The sequence below is a fragment of the Pelecanus crispus genome, chromosome 9 (assembly GCF_030463565.1).
Source record: "Pelecanus crispus isolate bPelCri1 chromosome 9, bPelCri1.pri, whole genome shotgun sequence".
In the NCBI taxonomy this organism is placed as follows: Eukaryota; Metazoa; Chordata; class Aves; order Pelecaniformes; family Pelecanidae; genus Pelecanus; species Pelecanus crispus.
In genome coordinates this window covers 7233536-7249668 of record NC_134651.1, presented here as the reverse complement: position 1 = coordinate 7249668, position 16133 = coordinate 7233536, and the positions used below count along the sequence as shown (strand labels likewise).

Sequence of the window (16133 nt, the reverse complement as noted above, 5' to 3'; positions counted from 1 at the left end):
ACCGATGCTTCTGCTCATGGCAGAATCACCACATACAGAGACTGTCCTGACAGCATTGCAGCCAGTGTGTCCACCACCTTCTTCCCTTCCCAATTCTTCTTTCAAGGCTGCCTCTTGAAACACATCCCTTCTAATTAATTATGGGATTAACCAGCCTAGTATCAAGACTGCTCATGGCTGGAGCTGGATCTTGGAGCACGGACTTGTTCTCGGTATGTACAGCCTGGCACATTTCTGCCTGGCCAGATGGGTCCCCCATCTGCTCTTATTTGAAGGAGAACTTCCTGAAATTAGGGTTTTCCTCTTAACCTTTGTTTGTATGATTCCTTTGTTTCTTTTTTTCTTTTTCACCAAAACCACCTGAAACACATCAGAGTTTAAAAGCCAAAGGGATAGCTCTGCACAGTTTTAGTGCACACCTGGCATTGAATTAGCCCTGCTCTGCACAAAGGCTACTAAACTGGAGCTGCATCAGTACAGCAAAGGGCTACTTTTGGGTAGAGTAGTAATATAGCAGAAATTATTTCCAGTGTATAGTCTACAGAGAGCCTAGCAACACCAAACCAAACTGCCAGGAGTCAGAGCTAGCTTTCTGATGTTTGCTCAAGCTACTAGGGCATACTAAAATATTTTTCAGTATAGAATTTATAGATCAAGAGAAGCAGTTGATCTTTTTCAGACTAGTAAAAAAAAAAAGTCAAGATGGACAATGGAGAGCTGATAGCTAATTCTTTGAAAATCTGCTACAGTTCTATACTTATTATAAGCCTATCACAGCACATCCTGCTCAAAGACTTACAGAAAATATGTTGCTAACTACCAGGGAATTATTGATTTTTTAATTTTTTTCCTCTCATAGTGTTATTGCTTCACTGTGGTAGAACCGATAACTTGGAGGGGGCGGGGGGGAAGGAAAAAAAAAAATCAATATCACTATTATCAACTGGTGACTACAGTTTACAGCAGCAATAATCTCCTTTAAAACAGCTTTCAGAAGTACCAGTTGTCATCTATGTAAGGTATTACTGTTTTGGTCAAATCATTAAATGCTGATAGTACTTGATCTTTTGATGATTTTGTTTTGGTTAAATTAAGTTTTGGTGACCATCAGTATTGTCTAAACTTCAGATCTGAACCATGTTTGGCTGAGAACTGCAGTGTTTGCTGTTGGCGTTATCTTGTCCTTACTGATAAGAGTGACTCATTCCCCCCATTAAGAGCAACTAAATTTTAACATTCAGTGCTGTTTTGTACATTGGATTTTAGTTCAGTATTTAGATGTGCCTCCACTCACCAAGGTCTGCACTTCCTCCAGTAATGCCTTAAGTTACATGATATCATTTGTCACTGGTTTTCCCCACACACCTTCTTCCCAGAGAGATAGATTCTGCAGGACAGTGCTTTGTCTCAATACAGCTTTCTGAGTGTTTTTTAAAATGTTGGACTGAGAAAGCATAGTTTCAAGGTGGTTCCTAGTTCCTATACCACCTTAGGATGGTCTTCAGTGGAGCTGCATCTCCAGAGCACAGAACATCTCTGCTCATATAGAGTAAAGCTTTACTGTGCCAGAAGAACAGAAACATCTCTGGTTACACCCAACTTACCATTTTCATCTGGTGCAATAGTAGGATTGTGATGCACTTTACCCTATTTCCTCCATTTTCTGCACACTAGATGGTTTACAGACCAATTTCAGCACTCACAAACTAGATTAATTTCAAAGAAAGCTACCTGCGTGTTCTGCGTGAGCTGTGCACAAAATACAAGTAGCACCTAATAAGAAACAGGATTCCAAACCAACAGCTGACCTTCAAGACAGCTTTGAGCAGCATGTATGGGGACATTTTGTTTAAGGGAACAGACTAAGTCTAGTCTGAAATAAAAGCCCCAGCTTCCTACAATATAGATGTAGGGGCCTCAACATTAGCTTCTCTGATCTACTGATCCTCTCCCAATATACCTGATTACTTGCAAATGTAGATGTAACCATTCAGATCTTTAGGCCTTTGGTATGCCTTGGAGAAAGTGCCTGCAGAGTGAATTTGATTCACAAGTCTACAGCATCTTGGAGACACTTCTAGGTTTTAACTTATTCTGAAAGTTCCTTCTGAAGGCCCCAGACATACAGTCCATGAGTACAGAAAACATATAGAAAAGACAGTTATTGGTCTTCTAAAAACTGGGTGTTTCTATAAATGTGAATTTATACCTGAATGTGTTTACATATATATATATATATGCCAGTTTCAAGACAATGAATAAACTTTAATTAATGATTTGGTTATGAAAAGGATTATGGTTATGTGATTATTAGTAGACTGAAATCACAAGAGCAGTAGTATTTAATGCTATCATGATATCCAAAACTACCAATGAGGAAACAAAAGCCAGTTTGCAAGTTTCCTTTGTAGTAGAAGGTAGTGGTAACCTCTTTGTTGATGTGGTAAACTACTACTAAATACTTAATACTTGTCATTACATGCATGTTTTTTATAAAATTTTACATCCTAGAATGCACTTTATGTACCTTTTCTCCAAACCCTGGGAAAAGTGCTGACCAGAGAAACCAGTCACTTGTTGGAGATCTCGCAACTGGAACTAATTAGATGCAGGAGCTGTCACTCTTGCCTTCCCCCTGCTCGCATTAGAACGATACTCTGCCTGCCAACCTAACTACTTAGTTTATGCTATTTTTACTCTTCCAACTTTTTCTGATATTGACTTAAAGCCTGTGATTTGTTACACCTGGAATTGCATCTGTTAAATTTAAGGGTCTAAGAAACATGCCAAGGTCCATCCACATAGAACCTATCACTTGCACAGAAAGTATTTTAAAGTCTTCCACGCGAGCATTAAAATACATTCTAGATGCACAGTTTTTCCAGGTAGACAGGTCAGACAACTGCCACTTATGTTTGTGGAGGTAGGGGTTAACAAGAAGTTGTATTGTAGCATTTTTGTTTATGTTACCTACAAGCTGAAGGCAGTATAGCACATTACCCCAGGAACTTTTTTGTAGAACAATACAGAAAACCCTAATGAAACTGCATTTATGATACAAACTCAATAAAAATTTTAATAATGCTTGTCCATATATCAGCACTGTCAAGAAAGTGATAGTTCATATTACATTTGAGACCTACAGTGTTGAGTTGTATAGAATAAGCGTATACAGTATGCATCTTAGTCACAGTTTGATTATTAGTAGTTTTTAATGATTTAAGAATTAGAAATCTAAACTTGTCCATCTCTCTTATCTTTTGAAGGAGCATTATTCTGAACCCAGCTTATTTCCGGAACCACCTGCGCCAAGCTACTGTGTTTAGGTGTTTAGGGAGGTACTCTGAAGCTGCAAGGTACTGCACTGCTCATGGATTTCTAATGGTTTCTCTGTATCTCTCTCATTCCAGCTCTCAGTAGTAAGGATATCATCTTATATCCAGGCTTTTCCAAAATCAGTGGGAGCTTTGTGTTGGCTTTGTGTATATGGTCTCACACGCAGCAAAGCTCCACCCCTCCCAGTTGGCGTAACATGAATAATCCCAGTTATGTCCCTGGTTGCAGTTAGACTAATGCATGTAGGAGGACTTACTCGTTCTCAGGCACAGGGGTGAGCCCTGGTCAGGTCCCAGGGCTGCACTGACACAAAAGCTACATGCACACAAGCATCTTCCACTCCCTGGTTTCCCCATAACCCTGGGCAGAAGCTCAGGTACACTCTGAGTGGATGGGGGAAAAAAAGAATTTTAAAAAAATAATCAAGATCTCAGGGTACACTGTGGCATGCTGCAAAATTTAGCCCACGTGCAGCTGAGGAGATTGCTGGTGTGAACAGGAACTGCTGTCAGGAAGAAAGTCTGCAAGAGGAAGCTCTGCTTGTATCCTTGCAATAATGCTGCCAAAAACTAAAAGTTCCAACATGCAGCAGGCGTTTTTAACATGCTTAAATGAAAGAAATGCATGGGGAAATGCAATAGTGTCTTGCTATGTATCGTCACTACTACTAACATTAGACACAGAGAGGCCTGTTCAGCTGAAGACCACAAGGCATATCACAAAATATTTCACAAATCATTAGCTAACTAATGGCAGAACAGTTAGTGCGAATTAGGTGTGAGACTGAAAGGGTCACTTTGCTCATCATTTAAGATGGATGCTAGTGGTAGAGCTCTGAAGCCATTAAAATAGCAGCAAAACAGTTTGTACAGGGAGTGGAAGAAGACTTTATCCAAGCAGAGTTGCAGAGAGGATCTGGGAAGTTGAACTTCTATTTTCTGTGCTAGACTTCAGCCAAAAACTGCAGGATGAGCACTTTTCCTTCTGCAGGACATACTTTGAGATTATGTCAAAGTAATCTCCACGAGCCTTCATACATCAGGACAGGGAAAAGAAATTGTTTCCCCAAGACAGGAAAACAGTTTTTCCAAATTTCTTTAGAAACATGATTTCAGACAAACCCGGAATATTTCACTTGACTGTAAACCCACCCACCTTTTTTTTTTTAAAGACACAGCTCACTTCTCAAAGAAAGTGAAACATTTTGTCAAAAAGCAATTAAGTGTTGTGATAGTTCCCAGATCTCCTTTTATGTATCATTGATAACAGTCTCTTCTTCCTAAAATCTTGTTGCCGTGTTGATTCAGAGAGAAATAATTATCTACTGAAACCTCAACAGTTGAGGTCCACTGATCAGCCAGACATTTTAGAGCTGTGTTAAGAGATTATGTTGCTTTGCAACAGGTGGAGAATCCAGTCCAGGATACTTTCAAACCCAAAAATTCACTGGTATCCCAACAGGTGAAGTGGTACAAGGGGAAATGTTTGGGGTGCTGGGGAGGGGGGCGAGGAAGAGGGTTTTCCACTTGAAGAAGTCATACTGAGGATTTTAAAAAATAACAACAATAATAGAAGTTAAAAAAAAAAAAACCCTTTCAGAAACTGATCTTTCCTAAGCAGCAATACATATAAATGCCCATATTTGAGAAGACAGTATGAACCAAAGTGTTCATAAATATGATTTCAAAAATAAAAAAAATTGCGGCTGGTGTTCCTGCAGATAAGCAATCAGTAAGTTTACTACATCAGCAGGCAAGAGGGAACTGTGTCAGCCTTTTTTCCCCACATTGAGTAGCTTTCAGGAAACTAGATGATTTTAAATGAGATTATGTATTTTGTAAAGGAGAGGAACATTCTGACAGATTGAATCCAGAGTGGATCCAAAAGCAGCGACTATAGCAGTATTCAGAGTTTAGCCTAGTTTAACATAGTGTTATAGCAACTGTGCAGAGCTGCTTCTGCAGATTGTGTTAAACTAAGCTTAGCACTACTTCTGTCATCTCACTGGAGTCACTGGTCTTAGTTGAACCCCACCAAAGGTGCAGAATGTACTCTGCTCATTACAGACAGACCACCGCATACGGTTATTCAGCTGCAGTTTCTGGAAACACAAACTTGGATTTTGTTAGCATAAGCTGTCATTTATTTCTGCTTACTTTATGCACAAGAACAAGGTCACTGTATTTCTTTTTCTGCTTTTAAGCACCCTGTGCCTTCCCACCCGTTCATGTGATTTTTAAGTTATTACATAGTCCATTGAATACATCCAGAACTCTGTATGGGTACGTGAACAGGAGTGGCTGGTTGTGAACATTACTGCTTGGCACAAGCAGCATGGATAATCACAGTTAACTCAGCCTACCCATGAAGCTGAGATCCCCTGAGATTTTGTCTCTGAGGAGGTACTGGAGCAAATTCTTCAGTTCAGAAAAAGTCATAGGTTACACTGGGGTCAAGTGTAATTTAAGTGTCTCTCAAGTTCCTCTGTGTGTAATAAGCATATGAAGCAGTCTAAATGCAAGGACACCTGAATTAATGTAATGAGTCTCATATGCCCATATCTGCATCACTTCTGAATTTTGCCGACTGTATAGCAATTCCTTCCAGATAGCACTGTGATAGGATGCCACCACGTAGAGTGCAGCCTAAGGCCATTTGGCATTGTAAAGCAATCCTAGAAACACCACTGTGGGGTCACAGCATCTGCAAATGACAAATTCCTAAGTGCTGCAACCAGTTTCACTAAGATGTCAACTAGTAAATATATTTCTCCTCTATTGGTATCTCTGACGTTAGGAGACTGCTCTTGACAAACAGTAAAGATTTAAACCTCAGAAGGGAGAAAACCTATTTCAGTTCAAAGACCATCTTGGCCCTTGAACAAACGGGCATAAATGCATCATATATAAATTTAGTCTGGAAGTTACTAGGAAGTTTTAGGCATTAGAAGACATTTAGGCTTAGGATCAGCCTCCAATAGCAGCTACCAAAAGTACCCTGCCAAAGGACACATGGTCACAGCTGATCTAAAGATCACATAATAACCAAAAAGGAAATTTCAGGAAAGGGTCCTGGGATCATTTCTGTCACAAAACTCAGAAAATGCTCTTGGAGATGGCCAAGGAGAACCCATCCTTCCTGGCAATATAAGGGAAGGATGAGATAAGGGACATGTATGGGCAAGGGGATGTGTAAGCCGCAGAAGAACATGGGAGGTCCATACTATCTCTAAGGACAGAGAAGCTAAAGCACCAGCCCCTGCTTTCAGGGACAAGAGTGCTAGAAAGGGAACATGCAGCCAAGGGTAAGCCTGGAAGCTCCTGAAGGAAGAAGTATCAGAGCCTGTGCATCCTTCAAGTCCCCAACCTGTGACCCCAAACCTGCCTGTTATGTATCTGCAGGAGGAGGTCTAACCAGATGAGCAATAAGGCATGAAAACAATTTTTCTTCTTTACTCAAATAGTGCAGGCTATTGCTGACGCTGAATAGCCTTGAAGCAGTAGTAAGGTGAAAAATTGTAACTTACAGAAAAATATGGCCACCTATTTGCTTTGAAACCAGAGTTTTAAGTACAGAAGGGATTTTGCCCCTTTTTATCATTAAGCTGCATAGCTCTCATCTTTCTGCTCATCAAAATGCTGTGCTGATTTAACAGTGTCACTGTGTTCTGTGAAAAGCTTAAGATAGCTCTTTTATCACCAGCTAGAACACTAGTGACTTGAAATTAGTTGTATACATGTAGGGGAAAACAGACTGTCTGTCCCTCTGCCAGAACAAACAACTCATATTCATCTGACTGCACAGAGTAGGGGTAAGCAATCCTTAAGGAGGAAGAAGTTCTAGGATCGTAATAGCTGTGGTATGGCTGACTCAGCTTTTTGACATTCCCATTAAAAAAAAAAAAATATATATATAATAATCTAGATAATCCCATCAACTGAAAAGCAAACTAGGTCTGCAAGTAGTAAACTTCAGCCCTCTCTATGAGTTCAAGTCTGTGTCCCCATTTAGTCAGACTTGAAAATGTAGTTAGAGAAAGCTAGGTGAGTAATTTGGGCTAGTTTGCATGTCCAGTTTTATTTTTACAAAGCGTACAGTCGTACTAAGGAAAGATACATAAATAATTGGGGTTAGGGATACAAGCTCAAGGAGTGACCAGCTGAAAGCATCTTGCACAGACCTGCATCTGTGCTACCCGCCTTTGCGTCCTGCCTGGGCTTTCTCTAGGGGGGAAAGAAAAAAAAAATAGAGGAAAGTTTATATTCTTCCTCTATCCTTATTGTTTCAGTTTTCCTAAATTGAAATAAACAAAATAACAAAAAAAATCCAATGCTAGAAAAAGAAAAATCTGTTGTCATAGCAACAGACCCCCCACCCCACCCGACAAGACTGAGAGTCCCTCTGGGGCCCCGTGCTTCACCCGCAGCTGGGGAGGGCTATTTCTTACACCCTTATTTTGGGAACGGTCAGGGCTCAGAGCCCGGTGGCTGCCCTGGGGCAGGGGCTGCCCCACGTGTGGCAGCTGAGCCCCGGCTTTGCCACCGCCGACCGGCGCCCAGGGACCCCCTCCGCCGGCAAGGCCATTGCACGGCGAGCACACGCTGCCCAGCACCAGGAAAGAAAATGGCTCTGCTTCTCCAGCGCACACGCGAGGATCGGAGAGCTGCTGCTGGTTTTGTGACCCCCATCCTCCCCAGGGCAACACTATGAAAGGAGCACTTCATAAATTGGATGGAGGAGAGCCACTCTGACAAGTGCTGGGATCAGTCAAGGCCCACAGGGAAGTCTACACGGCCTATTATTTAATTTGACACCAACATATGATGTTAGTCTGTGTCTAAAATTACCAGCCGGTATTTCTGCACCACACACATTCTTCTTTATCACTTGAGATTGCCCAAGTGTCAAACAACAGCTCGCTCAGGCAGGGTCACATCAGAGGCAAGAAGCAGCCTTCAATACTAGTTTTTCCATGCCCGCTGCCAGGAGTAAATCTGAACACTGACAGTACAATGCATGTCCCTAACCCAGGGAAAATGAGGGACAGAGAGTACAAGAGAGAAGAGCAAGCACCAGCTAGAGGCCAGAACAAGCACAGACCGCCTCTCTTCAAAAGTTTCATTGCATCTCTGTTGCAAGCAGCCCACCCCAGCTACCCCATCCCAGCTACCCCATCCCTTCTCCAAACAGCTCGACTGCGAAGCCAACGCAGGCCCTGGGGCCTCCCATGCCTCCTGGGATCTGCACAGCGCATCCATGCTGACTGCTGCTTGTTTCATGCCAGGTCACGGAGAGCCCAAGATCCTGCTGGCCTTAGTGACCTCTTTTCTCGAGCATCCCCTGCCATTTTAAAAGGCTTGTCCTTTCCCCGTGCATCGCTCAGCTCCCATTTGTAAAGCATTCTCCATGTCCTTACATGGCAGTTGCCATTAAATGAGAAATATTCGTTACCACTGCACAGCAATCTCAATACAATGCAGAAAGTTGTTACCTGCATGCAACCATGGGACAGATAATAATAAATATAACAAATGTATTCTAAATACAGCTGCCATTTTCCTTGCAGGAAACTTATTTCCGCTTCCTAGCAATGAGCTAATGACCCAGAAACTTCAGCAAAGACAGCAAGCATACCCCATCACCAACCTGGAAGGGTTTGGCAGGGCAGGAGAGTTTTTCCACTGGTGAAATATTTAAAATAAAGTTTTAGCCAGTCTTCCGCAGGAATTAGCAAAATCAAAGTGTTATGCATAGATAACATAACTTTTTTCCCCATTTTGGGGCTAGTCTACATATAGGTAAATCCTGACATTAGTAATTTCATTCCTGCTCAATATTCTGGGTTCTGTTTATCTCTCATCTAATGGTTTCCAAGTGTCTCCATAACCTCAAAGTAATGAGTTTACATTTATTTAGGACATATGGAAATGTTTAAAAATTAACTTATTGGGTTTTTTCACTTTTCAAATAGGATAATTGCATTAAAATAACTACCTCCTACTTATTCCAGTTATAAACATCATTTTCCTTTTCTAATCTTGGCAGAAAATAAGAAAGGTTGTCCAGAAGAGAGCAGTAGTTTATTCTGCATCTTGTCTCTCAGACTCAGTGCTATTGTACTAGAGATCTCAAATACCCAGGTGTCTGCATCAGGAATATTAAAATTCCTGTTAAACTAAAAAAAAAAAAAAAGAGTTACACTTACCCCTTCCAGACAGTAGGTCTGCACAGGGCTAAGATCACATGGCAGTGGCAGAGGCCTTCTATTAGTACCACTTACTGCAGATCCAGGTGAGATCACTTGAAGGAGGGAGCAAAGGTAATTTTCTGCCACTTATCAGCCTCCTGATCTTAGCAGCGATTGGGGCTGAATAGCATAGAAGAGGGAAAGTTACTCTAATGTGCATAGGCTGTGATTATTGCTAAGGCTCTGCCCTCTGCAGAGAAATGCTCCTCTCCCCTTCAGAGCTTCTTCCCTTCTGGCAGCTCAAGGGGAGGTCAAGGCGGAAGGAGCTGACCTTGAGTCTTGCCCTCGTATTTTTTCCAGTGTTTACAAGCATCTAGCAACAACGCTAATTTCTCGTCTTCTTTGGCAATGTAACACTTTGTTGCATTCCAGAAAACTCCACGTATTTGTTATACCTGTACCATCCATTTTCTTGTCACAGGCTCGCGTGGCTGCTGCGAAGGATTTGCCTGTACACTGGCTGTTAGTGTCGGCAGCTGTCATGCAGCAAAAGCCACCTTTGACTCTTTTATTACAAGTCCTGTGCATTACTGGAGATGGGCTGAGGGAGACAGTTCAGGATCTGTGGTGTGCTCTTTGCTTGCATGTATAGAAATATATCTTATTGTTCTGCACCACCAAGTGGCCACATTGAGCAGATACTGCAAGACGCCTTTGGATCCAAGCTTGCTACATTAACACAGATGGGTTTGGTTATGTTATGGAAGTTCATACTGGCCCGAACTAGCAACGAGGAAAAAAACATTTGAATATAAAGCCTCATGTTTTGAAAGAAGGAAGTGTCACATTTTCTCCGGCATGGTCCAAGGTGTTCCTGAAGGTGTATTGTCAGAACTACTTCAGTTCTCATGTCAAATGGAGCTCTTTGGTGGGCTGTCACCTGAAACTCAGGCGTATTTTAAGTATTTTGAATTAGTAACTCAAAACTGGCAGATGGTTCTGTAAATATGAGGCCAGTATGTCTGTGTATCACATGAAGTGATTGTGTCAGAAGTAGGAAGAGCATGCACATATCTTTGTTCTTTACCATTAGAGTTTAATCCCTGTATCTTTATAAACTAAAAATAAAACCTGGCATTTCATCCAGAAAAATGCATTACATGGTCTAAATAGGAGCTATTTTCCCATTCTTTTGTACCCTAAGTTCCTTGTGCTCAGGAAGGTTCAAAGTTGAACTCTTAAGCAGTCACTCCAGAGGTACAAATCAGAGCAAGGTGTGTTGCTGGCCAACATCACCTCTCCAAAATCTCCACATGATGTAACAGCTCATCCCAGCTGACCTGTACTGAAACCTCTTCCATCCAGCTCTTCACAAGTTCCCATTTCCCCAGGACCTGTGATTGCAGGAGATGGGAAGAAGGACCTACGCTGGCCCTTACATACTGCTGAAATGCTAATGTGGTTGTGTACATGCTATCCTAAATCACATATATACAATATGCTAATACGATATACTTCATACATCAGCCATGTTGATAGCATGAAAGAAAAAGGTGTTAATGAGTTTGGTCACTGGCTGAGGATCTTAAATAATAATTTCATAAATAGTATTTCTTTAAATAATATTTTACTTAAGTCTCATTTCAGACTGTCTCATGTGCTCAGCAGTCTCTTGCTGAAAATCTTTGTTACCTAGATTTTTATGGGCCACGTGGATAGGTACTCACTGCGAGTCAGGACAGCTCAGTGCTTTATGCCTTTACGTATTTCAATTGGAGTCAGGCTTTTAACCTGCCTAAATATCTCAATCGGTCCCTTGGTTTCTGAGTGTTCAGGTCCCTAAATATTTTTCAGTGCCCAGCCCTGTAACCTTATTCAGACAGCATAATTTCACCTGTGTCCCTGCATCTGGAAATTCGTGGTTCCCTATTGCATGTGTCACTTTGGTTCTGTGAATTGAGCCTTGGAGACCTTCAAAGAAAACTCTCTGACTTGGGCACGTTTGGGGTTGGACATAGGCCATTCACGTAGAGCCTTAAAGCTTGCGTTTCTTTTGAAAGTGGAATTTTTTAAGTCCCTCGAAAGCCCGGAGGTCACAGTAGCAAGCATCAGTCCTGACCTGTGTGTGCTCCCTGATGGCCGAGGAACTGAGAAGAAAAATTGGGATGGAGGCACTCAAAAGGCTCGGAGGGGTTTTATGTATGTGCCTTGCCATTCCTGATGTAATGCACGGCACTATGGGAGAAATGTAGCAGGGATAAAAGCAGATGTTGAAAAACTAAACATGAATGCTTGAAATGTAAGTGTGCTTCTATTTAAATAAGAACAAATTAAGAAGGAAGAATGAAGAGGAAAGACGTTTGTCTGGAGTGCAGTGATGGCTGGAGACCTCTGCCATGATCAGAGCGACATTGTGCTGAGTGCACTGTGAAGAATTAGCAAAAGATTGCACCAGGAGGACCCGCACACCAAATAGGTAAATCAGTCACATATGATCAGCCGCATTTTACAGCTGATGCTGAGAAATAGAGAAAGACAAAGCGACTTGTCTGAGAATTGATTCCAGATTTGTCCAGGGCTCTGTGCACATCTCCACCTTTGATAGCAGTGCCACACTGGGAGAAGAAAGCGTTGGCTACCACCGAGGAGTGGGAGGTCACAAATTGGATGTCGTGTTGTGCTGCCGGTGGGATGGATCCTCGCTTCGCCAGTCCGTGGCCTGCAGTAGGGATCGCAAAGCACGCTGTGGGTGTCTGTGTACCTGGCTGACTGCAGTACCAGTTACTGCCCTTGTCACGGGAGCCGGAAGCTTTACAGACCACCTCTAGCAGACCAAAGATACAGAATAACGTGACAGATTTGTCTTCCCCCATTTTTGTGCTGCTTGCTTATTTCCCTTTTATGCCTCAGGACACAGTGAATGTCTTTCCCCCAAATCGTCGCCAGCATTGTGTCAAGCAGGCAGCACTGTATGCTTTGCTCACCTTCTCTGTGTCATCCATAGGATCCATATGTCATTCCTGAGATTAAACCCTGGCACCATTTGGAGTCAATGAGAGTTTTGCCAATGATTTTCAGGGCAATGAGGATTTCATCCTTTGTTCCTCCTGTGCTGGCTGGGCTAACGATGTTCAATTAGAAACTGCTTTTTGTTGTAGTGCAGTCAAGAGGATTTTTGCCAATGATGTGAATGAGCATTGGATAAAGCTTATGGCTAAATCCAGTCCTTATGCAGAAATCCATGGATCCTACTGAATTGCTTTTCTCCCAGTGAAATTAATGGGAGCTGTATGAGAACATCTAAGGGAAGATTTAGTTCCTGTTTGTAACAATATGTTACCCCCCTGATACTGGGCCTGCTTTGAAATGTTTATTGTTAAATCCGTGTATTTTTGGTTCTATCTCATTAAGAACATAATACAGCCTTGGAAAGTACATTCTGAAAGGGTATTGCAACAGGATTGGGATTACTGTTTGTGAGACAGTTTTAACTAGGAGGAAATTTCAAATTCAATTTACAGTAATGTCAAAGCACAATTAATATATAGGCAACAATAAGGGGAACATGCAGAAGTACACATTGATAGCACTACATCAACAAATAAACTTTTGGTGCTAGTAATTAGGTACACAAGATTATTATATGTTTAATTGACTAAAGTGACAATTTGGAATTACATCTAGTCACATTTAATTGGATTTGGAATCTCTAGAGGAAAGGAAACGGAGAGCAGTGTGGAGAGGCAGCCATAAAAGCAAACTGATTTTCTAAAGTCTGTTAAGACTCTGCATTAATATCCATTGCACAATAGTTTTTTTAATATCCCTCAGTCTAGAAAGAGTAATGCAATGATTGTCACAGACAGTGGGAGTACTAAAGCATACTCAATTAGGTAGCAAGATAGCTGATTACTTTTGGTTTGGGGTTTTTTTTTAAGATATAGTTTAATCAAAGGTGAACTATGTCTGAGTTTGCCATAGACAAGTGATATTCTCAGACTGCCAAGCTACAGCATGTTATACATGTTGATGCTGTCCTAGAAGAAATGTACTTACATATAAGATATTTTACCCACAAATACTTTAAGGTAAAAAAAGAAAAGCCAGACTAAAAGGTTGTGTAACAGTCATTAAATATTTGCTTGGATTAAAATATGGAAAAGCTATTAAAAGAAAATGTAGGGTTATTTGCTTGCAGATAGTTTAACAAGCTGAAAAATGTTTACTAATGCTTGTCTTAAAGTTGGACAAAGACTGAGAGTTATGTGTAATCTTTTGATACAAACCTCATGTTACACTCTTTAAATATTACCTCCTTTAAATACTGCTATATACATCCTTCTCTCCCTGTACACTCATTTATTCTGCTTTTGTCATCAGGAGCGCCATGATTGCTGACTATATGTACTGGCTGACGGGAGGCACTGAGCAGCATATAAGCAAGCTCATCAAACAGTATTGGCAGGTAAAAATTGATAGGCCAACGAGGAAGGAGGTGCCCATCTCACTATTAAGACCAAAATGAAGGATTACTGCTTAAAAGACTGCCGACAAAGGTAGCTCTTGGGCATATCAATCAACAGGACACTATATAGTACTACTGTATTTATAATGAAGTAGATTTTCTTGGACTAATTTTAAGGGCAAAATTCAAGGTTGTTAACCCTTGGCTCATACTTCAATTTTATGGACTGCTATAAAATTTAATTCTGGATACTGTATAGTCCCCTAAGCTATTTTTTGTGAAGTCTTCCTACCTTAGTGACACTTTCCTTTTGCAATTTGCATGATACTAATCCTCTGACACATTTCCAAACTCTTCAACCGGAAGGGGAGGAAAAAATGACTGTAAAAAATGGTCTCAGAGGAACCTAAAGTGCTCTATGAAGGCTGGCCAGATAAGACCCCGGTCTACAAAGATTACTTATGTGGGGAGTAGGCCATTGACTTCAATGAGACTCATCTCTTGAGTGGTACTTATTTGAGATGGCTGTTCAGCCACATCAGCACAAATTCAAGTTTAAGGGTACCCCCTCCTGCTCTGAGGAGAGCTCTCACACACTTGGAGGTGAATGGATGCTAGATCCTTTGCTAGGAGAGGCTTATTGCTGCAAGATCTTATCACTGCCCGTGGTGTCCCAGCCTTCACAGCCCTGGTTTCAATGCAACCAAATTGCATTTCAGAGGCACCACAGTGTTTGGGCCTCAGGCAGTGGAAGACCCTTCTGCCTCCCAGAGTGGACCTCGCCCTCAGGTCCTCCTTGTCCATACAAGGAATTTAATGATACCAGGAACAATATATGTCCATTGCGATAAAATTTCAGAGTTTGATTCTGATCCCATTTATTTTGGGTTTATTCTGTGAGAACATCTGTGACACCTGTACTTTATGTGGAGTGGTGCAAAATATGTCTGACATAAGCCAGAGTAGTAAAGATCAGAATCTGGTCTTTTACTTTTACTCACACAGTAAATTCTTCCTTTTTAAAACTATTACTGGTTGCATTCTTATTGGTAAAATGGAACAAACCTCAGTCCTGGGAGCTGCTGAATTTCAGTACTGCTGTGAGTGCAAAGTGCATCTCATTCAGAGAATTACCCACTGGGCTAGTGTTTGCAGTGCCTGTGAACTTTCTTATATGCTTTCCAGCAGAGAATTTCTTCTGTACAGAACAGTTTGATTTTTTCCCCTACTGGGTCAGACTCATTTAAAATCTTGAGTTCACAAACAGGTTTTACGAAGGGGTCATTTCTTCGAATGGAATGTCTTTTTTTGTCTCTTAACACTGGTATCCATTGACTTCCCTTCTTGATGTCATGGACATGAAGCTTCAAAGAATAAACCTTTAAAGGAGGAGCTGTCACAGCTGTCCTCTCCCCCAGGGGTTCAGAGTGTCCTGCTATGTAACAGGGCCAAAAAAGTGGCATGAAGGACAAGAGTCACCATGATGCCTTCTCACAGAGTCTAAATCAGAAGCTGTGGTTGGGCTAAGGTGAGAATGAACCAGACCAGAAGTAGGGCTGCTGAATTGCTTCTAGCCATTAGCGTCATCATACAATATTAGAATCACCATGCAAAATTATTTTGGGCATGGTAGGACTCTGGTTCATCTCTGCTTCATTCCAGAGCTCGCAGTTCATTTCTCTTCCTGATGGAGAGTTCATGCGTGGGTTTCCCTGGACCCCCATGGTACCAAGAGGCACCACCATGCTGTTTATGCCCCATTCCCACTCCTTCTCTGCTGTTCGCCTGAACCTGAGCTGCTGTCATCTTTGTCTGCAGAAGCTTTGAAATGTCAGTAGAGATCTAACCATTTGTTTGATCCCCCACCGTGCTTGATTTTCACTGGGAGACAGAGATTGCTCTGCAATTTTGTGCCTTTTGTGCGTATGCCTTAGCGTGGGCTAGGCTAAGGATTCAGCGATATCTATATGCTGACACACACGCAGTAGAGGCAGCTGGGTGCCCAGAACCGCTCCCACTCAAGTTAATAGCTAGCACTTAAGAAACACGGTTCATGAAGATATATCCCCAGCACCAGTAACAACCTTTTCCTTCCTGAGCGGATGAGTTCTGTGCAATCAGCATCAGGAGTGACCTCAATGTCAT

At 41.7% G+C, this 16133-nt stretch overlaps 1 protein-coding gene across 1 annotated transcript in view; it reads left to right on the top strand.

Moving 5' to 3' along the window:
• The window catches only part of SPATA16 (spermatogenesis associated 16), an 80679-nt gene that overhangs the window by 23187 nt on the left and 41359 nt on the right, over positions 1-16133 (top strand). The window contains exons 3-4 of the mRNA XM_075716968.1: positions 3267-3356; positions 13904-13988. Coding sequence (XP_075573083.1) covers positions 3267-3356; positions 13904-13988 — 175 coding nt within the window. The remainder of the gene's footprint in view (positions 1-3266; positions 3357-13903; positions 13989-16133) is intronic.